Source organism: Orycteropus afer, unplaced genomic scaffold (genome assembly GCF_000298275.1).
Source record: "Orycteropus afer afer isolate SDZICR_OR568_19922 unplaced genomic scaffold, OryAfe1.0 scaffold00085, whole genome shotgun sequence".
NCBI lineage: Eukaryota > Metazoa > Chordata > Mammalia > Tubulidentata > Orycteropodidae > Orycteropus > Orycteropus afer.
This window is the reverse complement of record NW_006921672.1, coordinates 4861251-4872237: the sequence shown is the minus strand read 5'-3', so window position 1 is coordinate 4872237 and position 10987 is coordinate 4861251. Positions and strand designations below refer to the sequence as shown.

General features: G+C 47.7%; 1 protein-coding gene across 1 annotated transcript; it reads right to left on the bottom strand.

Annotated features, from left to right (window-relative positions):
* Window positions 1–433: 433 nt before the first annotated feature.
* PHB (prohibitin) lies at window positions 434–10044 on the bottom strand. Its single transcript, XM_007941940.2, has 7 exons — window positions 10022–10044; window positions 8652–8779; window positions 7110–7271; window positions 5019–5161; window positions 4746–4862; window positions 2429–2524; window positions 434–646 (listed from the first exon to the last, which is right to left on the bottom strand). The coding sequence occupies exons 2-7, from the start codon at window positions 8737–8739 to the stop codon at window positions 434–436; spliced, it is 819 nt and encodes a 272-aa protein (XP_007940131.1). The 5' UTR covers window positions 8740–8779; window positions 10022–10044.
* Window positions 10045–10987: the final 943 nt, after the last annotated feature.

The following is a 10987-nucleotide window of genomic DNA, read 5'->3' as shown; positions in this document are numbered from 1 at the left end:
GCTGTGTATGCCGTCCTCCTCAAATCTTCTCTAAATAATAGCTTGAGGCTACAAATGTACTCAATCAACAACTTTGCTCCTGGTCAATCACATACGATGTCCTGCCTTTCTTCTGCCAATTGCCAGTGCTCCGGCTCAACTAGTGCCTACAGACGCCAAACAGGGGGCTCAAAGCCAGTCTGTGCAGGCACTTGGCAATTTTGGGTAGTGGGTTTAAGGAGGGTGGATACAAAAGTGGATGGCTGTGGAAAAGAATGAGAGAGCTTCATCTGGTAGAGCAATTAGGGATCGGAAGTGATTTTTATTTTCTTCACTATTTAAGCCAATCATGAAATTTCACAGTGATTTCTGGGGTAGGGGCAGAAGGAAGGCTGTGTCAGGAATCAACAGGGCTGTGGCCAAGTTTGCCTAAGCAGGTATGGGCAGGGCAGCCTCACTGGGGTAGCTGGAGGAGCACCGACTGCCCGTGCGGCAGGTAGGTGATGTTCCGAGAGCGAGAGAGCTGATATGCAATGTCCTCGGCAGCTTCCAGCTTGCGCAGCTCAATCAGGCCATCACCCGCGGTGGCGAGTGAGTTGGCGATCAGTTCAGCTGCTTTGGAATCGCCCTCGGCAGAGATGATGGCTGCCTTCTTCTGCTGCTCAGCCTAAGAGTGGAGAAGGGGAGAGACCCAGATCAAACCTCAGGGCACTGGGTGGTGTCAGGCCACCATGGCCAAGAAAGGACCTGGCCGGGTACTTTCCCTGGTTCCTGAAGAAGTTGAAGGAATTTAGTGGGCTCCACCTCTCTTTCCCTCCTGATGGGGTCAAGCACATCCTCCTCTTTCCTCTAAGGTCCACTTTGGATGACTCCAGGGATACGTTATCCGCTGGCTGCACAAATACCTGTCTTACTTCAAAGACCTCATCAATATTAATAGCAACCTTGTCCAGCCACCTTACTCTGAGCTAGGAGGATCCATGGCCAGGAAAACAGGGGAGAAAGACAGGGGTACTAATCCTTAGGCTTATCTTTCCTTCTGGTCCCTAGTCAGAATGATTTTCATCAAAACCAATAAAGCTACGAGCAATCTGCATTTGTGACACTCATGAGTACTTCCCCTGAGCCGTTCAGAACGAGATCTCCTGGGCCTTCCCTTCCATTCTCAACAGGATGACATCTACCTGCTATGCATGGCTTTGGAAGCAGAGGAGAGAAAAGTACAGTATCCAAACTCCCAGAAATTAACAATTTTGAAACTGCTAGGTTCTGTATTGGGAGCATTGGTAGCGTAGTGCCTAAGGCACCTGACTACTAACCAGAAGGCTGGCGGTTCAAACCCACCGGCCACTCCTTGGAAGGAAGATGGGGCAATCTACTTCCATAGTGATACTGCCTCAGAAACCCAAGGAGGGGTGGCTATGAGTCGAGTCCGACTCAACGGCACATAACAACAACAACAACAGGCTCTGTATCTGTCCCTTCAGCAAGTATTTCTTGAGCACCTAGTATGATTAGGCACAGCTCTAGATTTGTTCTAGGCTCTGGACACATGGCAGGTACGAAGCAGAAACAGTGCTGTCCACGGGGGATCTAGTCTCCAAAATTAAATGTCTAAAAAACAAAAACAAAAACTCACTGTCAATGAGTTGATTCCAACTCACAGTGACCCTATAGGACAGAGAAGACTGTCCAATAGGGATTCCAAAGCTGTAAATCCTTACAGAAGCAGACTGCCTCGCCTTTCTCCTGTGGAACGGCTGGTGAGTTCAAACTGCCAACCTTTTGGTTTGCAGCCGAATGCTTTATAACCATTACGTCACTGTTGTTGTTGTTATGTGCTGTCGAGTCGGCTAGAGTTCCTTAAATGTCAGCCATCCATATATCCCTCTTTTCTCTGATTCTATAGACTAAGAGACACTGGATCACAAATAATGTAAGGGTGGTAGTGAGAGGAAAGCAACAAAAAATCAACATACTTATCCAAAGGCCAGGAAGACCAGCTGCCATGCAAATGCATTGTGCCCATCACACTATCTGATACATCTGGATGGATTTAATGTTTAAAAAAAAAAAATCTAGTGATGATAGCACATCTGGCCAACATTTGATCCTTTTTGCTGCCAGCTTTCACTATGTAACCTGGTTAAAAATGACTTCCCAGTGAAGCTTAAAATACTCCAGGAGAAACATTTTTACTTGTAGGAGAATGTTTTTGATCTTAGGGAAAAAACGACCCTTCAGTGGTTTAGGAACATAACTTCACATACCCCTGACTAGCCCCTAAAGACTCTGGAACCAATTGTAGGAGTACAGTCCCTTCAAATTCCCTTCCGATTATCCCGGAAGAAGAGATGACAGGTGATGAATGTCCAGGCCACCCAGCAAGCGGGGAAGCTGAGCACAGGAGAAAGGGAAAGAGGCTCCTGCCGTCTGGTGGAACACTCACCTTTTCCACCACAAATCTGGCCCTCTCTGCTTCCTGCTGAGCCACCTGTTTGGCTTCTACTGCTTCTGTGAACTCCTTCCCAAAGGTCAGATGCGTCTAAGGGGAGAGAGTGAGCCCAAGATGAGGCAGCGTAATTGCTTAGACAGCACTGCTGGGGCCTCTGTGGCCGCTGGAAGAGGCCAGGGATGGCTCGAGCAGCTGGAGGCCCCCACAGGTCCAGAACGCCCCTGCACAGCCTTGTCCAAAGTGAATTCACACCCCAGAATCTTTGGCTGCCCACACTGCTCCTGTACATCATTCTGTCACCCTCACTGTGGCAATGTGAAGAAGAAAAGGGCCAGCTGGGGCTATGGCTTGGGCCCACAGGCACTAGAGGGTCTACTCAGCAGGCCACCTCCCTCAGGAGCAGACCTGGCGGCTCTAGGACCCCCCCAACTGACTTGTGCTCCTCCAAGGTCCTTTGATTCCCTACCCAAAAAGCCCCAAAGGCAGCCAGATGGGAAACAGAGTCCCTTGGAGTGGGGGATGCAGCTGGTTCTCAGAGATTCCAGAGCCTAAGGCTTTCTGCTTATGGATTAACCAGTCCACTCCTTTCTCACAGCACCTCCACCACCAAACAGAAGAGGAAGAGGGAGATGGAGGAACTCAAATCATGCTATTCTCTGGGTGATTCTGGGAAAGGGTTTAAGACAACAAGGAGGCAGGTAAAGCCATTGGTCAGGGTGACTGTTTCAAACCCCAATTATCCATAAATTTCTTTTCTCTAATACCATGAATAACTGAAGACTTGCCTGAGGTGACTGTCTGGAACAATAGTGCAAACAACAGGGAAAGATCTCAGAACTCGTACTGCCTACTCTACACTGATTTACTTACCTAACCAGCTTTTTATTAAAAAGGAAAAAAAATCAAAGGGAAGAAAAGCATTGGTTTTCCTATCAAGTTCCTTTTTGTTTCATTCCTGCTCTACCTCCCAACCCCTGCTTTTTTAAATACAAGCAGCCCCAAACCTCTCCTGAAGGCTAAATTCTGGTCCCACTTTCTCCCAGGATTTTTAACACTCCTCTTGTACAGCAGCTGTTCCCCTTTGCCTGCTCCATTTCTGGACTCTAGCTCAAAGTTTGGGGAAGAAAATGCAATCCTGAGAAATGAAAAATGAAATGTGTAATTAAAGAGTAAAGTTTATTTTCAAAAGGGCTAGCCGGGGGCAGCAAATTCTCCATGGAATCTAATTTTCTTCTCACACCTCTTAGATATGGTTTCTTGTGGTCAGCCCACATTTCCCCAGAATGGAGTATGTGGTTACAGTCTAGAAAAACGCCAGGCTGCTTCTTTGGTTTTACTTAGCATTTTCTCACAGCCAAGTGCTCAGGTTAACAGTACTGGGGAAGAGCCCGAGGAACTGCTCTCTTCAGAGCCAAAGGGCTGCAGCCTGGCATCTTGCCAGCAGAGGGAGCCCACAAGCCCTCCCACTTTCGCCAATTGATGCAAGGTGGTGCCCTGTGGGTTGGGACTGGGTGTTGCGGAGTGACTGTTTAAACAGCTGCACAGATGCTGAGGGGGAAATGGTGCCTTTCCCTAGCGACGCACATGGAGAACGGAACAGGAAACAATCTACCTCCCTGCCCGAACAAATCACTCCAAATGATTTTTCCCAGAGAATCTAGAAACACGACCCTTTCCTTTCACCCTCCTCGATCTGAAATGCTATCCCGCCTGTATTGCTTTCTGTGTGAGTTACGACATTTGATGTCATATAAATACACAGACTATAATGTCCCATGAGGACAGCTTACAGCTCAGAGGCGCCCCTTGAGCCCCACACCAGGCTTTGGGGAACAGAGCCGCTCACTTACACTCTATCACCTTTCACTGGGGTTCCCAGAACTCCACTCAGCTCCAGACCAGAAGTGTTAGAAAATTCCCAGGAGTGAAGGAGGAGGTCTGAGCTAGGGGGAAAAAAGACAACCCGACCTATTTTCTAGTTTCTACTAGGCAGTTTCTTCCTGTGCCAAACAGGGTTAATAGCGCATCATTTTCTGGGGCGTTTTGGGCAACAGTCACATTGTTGAAAAGGTGAAATAAGCAATGGCTTGAGACGATTTGGGTAAGGCCAGGGGTCATAAGGAAAATGTGTGTGGCAGAGCATAGGTAACAGAACCCTAAACGGAAAACAAACCCAAGGAGGCAGTCTCATGTTTTCAAGTCTCACATCCTGGAAGGTAGGAGACAGGACTTAATACTGTCTACCCAGAAACGGAGCCAGGCACTTCCACGAGCACTACCCTGTTACCCTGAGGCTCCCTGCGGTTCTTACCAAGGATACGTCATCCAGAATGAGCCCAAAGGTGGCTGCTCGCTCCGTGAGGTCATCGCTCACCTGTCTGGAGACCAGCTCTCTCTGGGTGATTAGTTCTCCAGCATCAAAGCGAGCCTGGTATCAAAGGACGGGCGGAGGAGCAGGACAGGACAATGAGACAGGAAAGGAACGACCAACCACACAGCTGCATCCCAAACAAGCCACTTGCCAGCTCTTCCTGCCCCTCAGCGACATCTCAGGGCTGGAGGCGGAGGGGCCCCGTGCACTCACCACCACTGACTTGAGAATCTCCGTCGTGATGGACGGCAGCACACGCTCATCATAGTCCTCTCCGATGCTGGTATAGATGCGTGGCAGCTGGCTAGCAACAGGCCGGAAGAGGATGCGCAGTGTGATGTTGACATTCTGTAAATCTGGGGAAGGGGACAAGCACTACAGTCAAAAATAAAAACCACAGTGGGGAAACAATATGCTCTCTTTTGCTCCAAATTCGCCCTTTTAAGTATTTGTAAGTCAATGTGCTGATTCTAAGAACCAGAGGGCAAGGAGCAGGCATGTGTGGTTTCCTTGGTGGAGAACCCAACAGAACATCACAGAATTAGGAACTTCTTAAAGGTTTCCGGTGACAATGGCTTTTTCAGTATGTCCGGAACTCCCTCTGATAAAAGCAATTACGTGTCCAACAGGTCCCATGGGATGTGTGGAACACTGAACATCTTAAGAAACAGGGCAATGCCAGGGTGAGGTCTTTCTAGGGCCTGATGAACGAGGCTGAAATCAGGAGTGTGCCTTGGATCTGTGCAAACTGCACTGCACCAGCAGCCCAAAGACCTAGCTGTCTCACTCTGCTATTTACTAATTATGTAGACTTGCTAAGCCAATCTGGGCTCATTCCCTTGTCTGTGAGGAGGGGGACGGTTCCATCTGCCTTCCAGTCTTGGCAGGAATGTTGGGGGAAACGGAAGGAGAGGACCACTATAAAAGCACGCTGTCAACTGTGTAACAGATGTAAGAGGTTATCACTCATCTGCAGACAGCTTCCCATTACTTGGCCCAGTACTGGCCCCAGGGAGGGAAATTATGCCTTTCACCCGACAATGCAGACCTGCTCAGAGCTGAAGTGTCACCACAGCTTGCTTGTGGTCATAAGCAATATGGTTCAGGTGCTGTGACAGAGTCCGGAACCAGGCACCAGGTAAGGTGGGGAAAGCCTATCAATACAGACAGGTCCCTGATCTCTGATAGACACACAACGTACCCTTAGAACAATTACAAAACAGAACAGAAAGAAATCCAAGAGTGGCAAGTTTCGAGCTAGGTTTTTAAGTTCAAATTGTATGTTTCTCAATTACTTCCACCTCACCTTTTATTTTCTCTCTTGGAACAGGCAAGCCAGACCCTTAGCTTTGCCAGCTCCCTGGCCAGGAGCTATAGAATAGATTGGGCGACAGCAACATACCCTCCCCCTCTTCTCTGCCTGACACACTTCTCACTCCTTAAGACCGAGCTCAAACATTAGTTCCTTGCAGGAGCCTTCCCCAGCCACCCGTGGGAGTTAGTCACTCTCTTCTGTGTTCCTACCACACTCTGTACGACCTTGACCCCAGTACTCATCACACTCTACTGTAACTGCTTGTTCACATGCTCATCTCCCCAGCTAGACTGAGCTCCCCAGTCATCTCTGAGCCACTCCCCGCTCTCCAACCAGCACAAGGCGATGCACATCATAGTAAACAAATGTCTGCTGAGGAATGGCACTGAAGTCCTTGAGTATTATCAAAACAAACCAACACCCGCATGCCCCTCTCCTCTTTATGTGCAGAAATGCCACTGCTGAACCAGACCTGGAGGGTGGGGGAGAACACTAACGGCAAACGGAAATCTAGTGGAGTGTCAGGGACACCGGGAGACTATTCTCAGGGATGTGGCCTCAGGCTGGGAGATAATGTGAGGTCAGCACCGTTGGAGAAAGAGGTCTTGGAAAGGAAGGCAAAGGGTAAAGTGAGCTACTAAGACCAACAAAACAGCTAGAGATTGGTTTACGCAGCTTCTCTGGGGAACAAGAAGTGATGGGAAGGGTCACTGAGGGGGCAAAATACACATTTAAATTTCTTTAATTAGGTCACTATCTGTGTATTCTCTAAATGTGGTAAGTTATCTGTGTGTGCACCCTAAGTAAATATGTCATTTTTTTCTGTGAATCCACATGAGACACCTCAGGGGCAAATGTGCTAGAAGTTTTATTTTGTGAAGTCTGACCTCCCCTTCTTCTGGATCCTGGAGCCCAACAGATGCTCCTGGACCTGACAGACCCTTCTACATTCCCTCCTTCACCTGACTCACAGGTAAAGCAAGACTCACCTTTGCTACCAGTGATTACTGGCACATTACGTGGTCGAGAGCGGCAGTCAAAGATAATTGGCTTTTGTACCCAAGGGATGAGAAAGTGAGTCCCTTCCCCTACCACAATGTCCTGGACTCCACGGAACCGGTCAAAGATGACAGCTCTGTGTCCTGCGTCCACTAGGAAGGAGAAGGATAATGAAGGTCAGAAAAGCTCCCTCACCCTTTAACCAAGAGCATCATGTCTCTGAAAGATCCCTGGTGCTTTCTATTCATTTATTAAGTCTTCCCTCTACTGCTCTGTCTTCCTGCACTTCTGGTCTCCAAAGGCCTCTAAGTAGCGACAAAACTAAGTAATCACCTCCTCTCCCACGTGTCTCCCCAAGGGCTTTGGTAACAAGATCTGCTCCTGAGTCTTTTCTCCTTGAAATAACTGATTGCTGATTTTCTGATTAACCATCCCCTTCCCAAATCACCCCCCAATATTACTTCAAAAACTCATGGAGGTCTTTACTGTTACCATGCTCAATCCTAGCTCCAGTTTGGTGGTGTAGTCCCTAAGGCATTTGACTGCTAACCAGAAGGCTGGTGGTTCAAACCTACCAGCCACTCCTCAGAAGGAAGATTGGGTAATCTACTTCCATAGAGATACCGCCTTGGAAACTCCAGGAGGGGTCGCTGTGAGTAGGACTGACTCGATGGCATGAGTTTGGTTTGTTTTTTTGCCCCAGAAGCAGCACCCTCACTATGGGAATCCTACAGTTTAGAAGGTCCTACTCTTCTTAATAGCTGTTTCTCTAAGGGGTTATAGAACTGTCTTGCTGATTTAGAAAGAAATTCAGTGATGGGGATTACTGTTCAGTGCAGGTATGGCCAAAAGGGTTACAGCATGATGATGTGCCATATAAACCAAGCAAGCTTTTCTGGTTAGCTGCCTTCTGTTCCTGCCTCTGGACTTTCTAGCCGGTTGCCCACATCTCCACTCTGAAGGTAATCGTCCTCTCGTCATACACACAAAGCAGGTCAGACTGCTCCTGCTTTCCAGTGGTCAAAGCTATAGAATGAATGTCCAAGTTGGAAAGAGTCGTAGAGATAAACTAGTTCACTCTCATTCCTTGACCAATGAAGACATTGAGACCTAGAGAGGGGAAGTCACTTGCCTAAGGCCACAATGTAAAGTGAAAGACAAGGCAATCAAGGCATTCTGAAGGTATTTCTTCTGGAACTACCCCTGCAGAGCAGAAGCTCCTGTTCAGGACAAGATCACCCAAAAAGATCTAAAGCAGTTATCTCCATCTCAGCTAGCAGTGAAATCCTGACACTGCTGAAGCATAGTGGGTGGTGTTGCCTCACTTCAAATTAAAGAGAGCAAGAGACATCCAGCCAACAACTGGGCTGGGCAGCTCTTTTTGAATCAAGGCTCTCAGAAGAACCTATGGCCAAAAGAACCTGAGGCTCTGACAACAATGCAAAATACAGGGTGTGGAATGGCAGTAGGTGAGCCTTCTTGTCACAAACACAGCTCCCATCACAAGTGTCCCATGGGCTACAGTGCCTCACCATTATACAAGGCAGAGTTCACCACGCCTCCTGCGATGGCTAAAGCCAGGCCAAACTTGCCGATGGACTCAAACACCTTGGCAGCCATGTTTTCTTCTGTTGGATCTTGCCTTTTAGCCCACTCTCACCTAAAGAGGTAAAAACAAAATAATGTCACCCCCAGTCCCCAGAGAAAAGCCCTTAGACACAACACTCACTTCTCAAACTGGTTATTTTCCCACTCCTGAGAGATCTAAATCTCCCACTGAGGGACAGCCAAGAAATGGCAATCTATAGCTTAGAAAAATGCAGTATCAATTCCTCTTCTCCCCTCCGTAGCAACCACTTAAAGAAAGGGTTCTGAGGTAGTTGGCTCAATAATGGGAACATGCAGTTAATAAGACCAACACATGAGCCTGATACCAAGAACTTTTAGCTGCATGCTAAACAACCCTCTTATTCCCTGGACAAGTAGGCCCCGAGAGAGAGGCTGTGAGGCTGGTTCTGTGAAACCAAGTCCAGTTTGGAAAAATAACTCAAAACAATGTGGTACACAGTGATTCCAACAAGTGACAGCTAACAGTTCTATCAGGCAGCGTTCTGTGGGAATATATTTCTCACAACTCTATGAAGTAGATGACTATAGGCGTGAAAACTGAGGCACACAGAAACATTACGTAAGAAGCCTAAGATCACACCGCTATTAAGTGGTGCTTTTGAGCAGGGGGTATAATTCTAGAACGCACCACACTGCTTCTCAACATCAAGTACTGAGAACGCCGTTATTATGAAAGCGGGAGCTGGATGACGTTCTTGAACCAAGATAACAACAACCGATGTGGGCACAAAGATTCTAAGTAATTCTCGAAGCCAAGGAGCGCTCTAGATGTGGTGGGAGGGTGGAGCTGAGGCAGAGTGGGCGGGACCACAGCTGCTCTAACTGTAAACCTACTCCAGGGTTTAACTTTTTAGTTTTCTTCTTTAATGCCCACCCCAACATCTTCGTTCCCCTCAGTCTCAAAACTTCCCTCTTCCCTCCTAGACTGTTCAGACTAATTCGCGTTCTTTCTGTGCATTTCAATCGTCCTTTCCCCAGACCAAGTCTTCCGGTCCTTACCCTTCAACGTTTTCTTTCTTTGGTTCTTTTAGAGTTTTCTTTTTCTTTTCAGCGTTTGCAGTTCTAATAACTTCTGGATGACTCCTCACCCTACCCCAATACAGACTTCCCTCACTTTATGCAACCCCTGGAGCGTCCCAGACCCACCCCCCTTCCCTTCCCCTGCGAAGAGGACCTATGCACGCACCCTGCTCGCCCAAAGTGCATATGGGAAGGAAGGGGAATGTGCATAGACGCCCAGACACGGACCTTAGCCACCTTCCACCATTCTCACCTGTTTTCACTCTGACCTCCACATGAATTCCACAGACACACACACTGCGCATGCGCCCGGCAGCTCCTCCTCTTCCTCGTCCTTCTTTCAATATTCTTGCCTCCGATTGGTAGAGAGGAGCGCTGTGAATTCTGGGAAGGGTAGTTTTCAGTTTTGCCCTGGTTCCTAGGTTCTTCGGAGGTGGACTACGATTCCCAAAAAGTCATGCAGTGCATGGCCTGCGCAGAAAGGCTTTTCCTCTTTGGCGGAAACCTCAGAGAGACTACCGCAGAGCCTTTTGGGAGTTGTAGGTCTTGGGGGATAAATGCACGTGCCTGTCCTAAACCGATGTTAGACAGTATGTCGCAAGAAAATAAGCCCTAGAGACCTAGGGTGGAAGGGCTGCGTCAGCGGCTAGTGACTGGGTTGGGCATGGCAAGGAAGAGTCCATGGTTAATGAAAGAAGAGGGGCGGTACCTTGGTAAAACAGCGGGTTTTGGGGAGACCTTGAGGGAACCTGTGAGAGATACCGTCTTCTTTTTGAAGCCGTGTCAGGTTTCAGAATTTCAGAATTGTGGATATTGACTGTCAGAACCAGAGAGAATCTTAGAAACGAACAGGAATAGAAAACCGAGGCCCAAAGAGGGGAAGAGATTCAAGATAATGCACCGAGTTAGCAAAGGCTCTCAGCTTAGAATCTGGGTCCCCTGGACACAATTTTTTAAAAAATATTTTATTTGGCTAAGTTGCAAGAAAAGCACAAAGAATGTATGTGTTCCCTTTAATCACATTCACCAATTGTTAACATTTTGCTCCATTTGCTTTATCATTTCTTCTGTCTGTATTTGTCTTTTTTTTTTTTTTAAACCTTGGACTATCTTGGAGTGAATTGAATATGTCATAATCCTTTACCTCTAGATAAGTGTGGATTTTTTAAGAATAAGAGCAACACTTAACACGTGTTCTTACACGATTTGGGTAAATTTC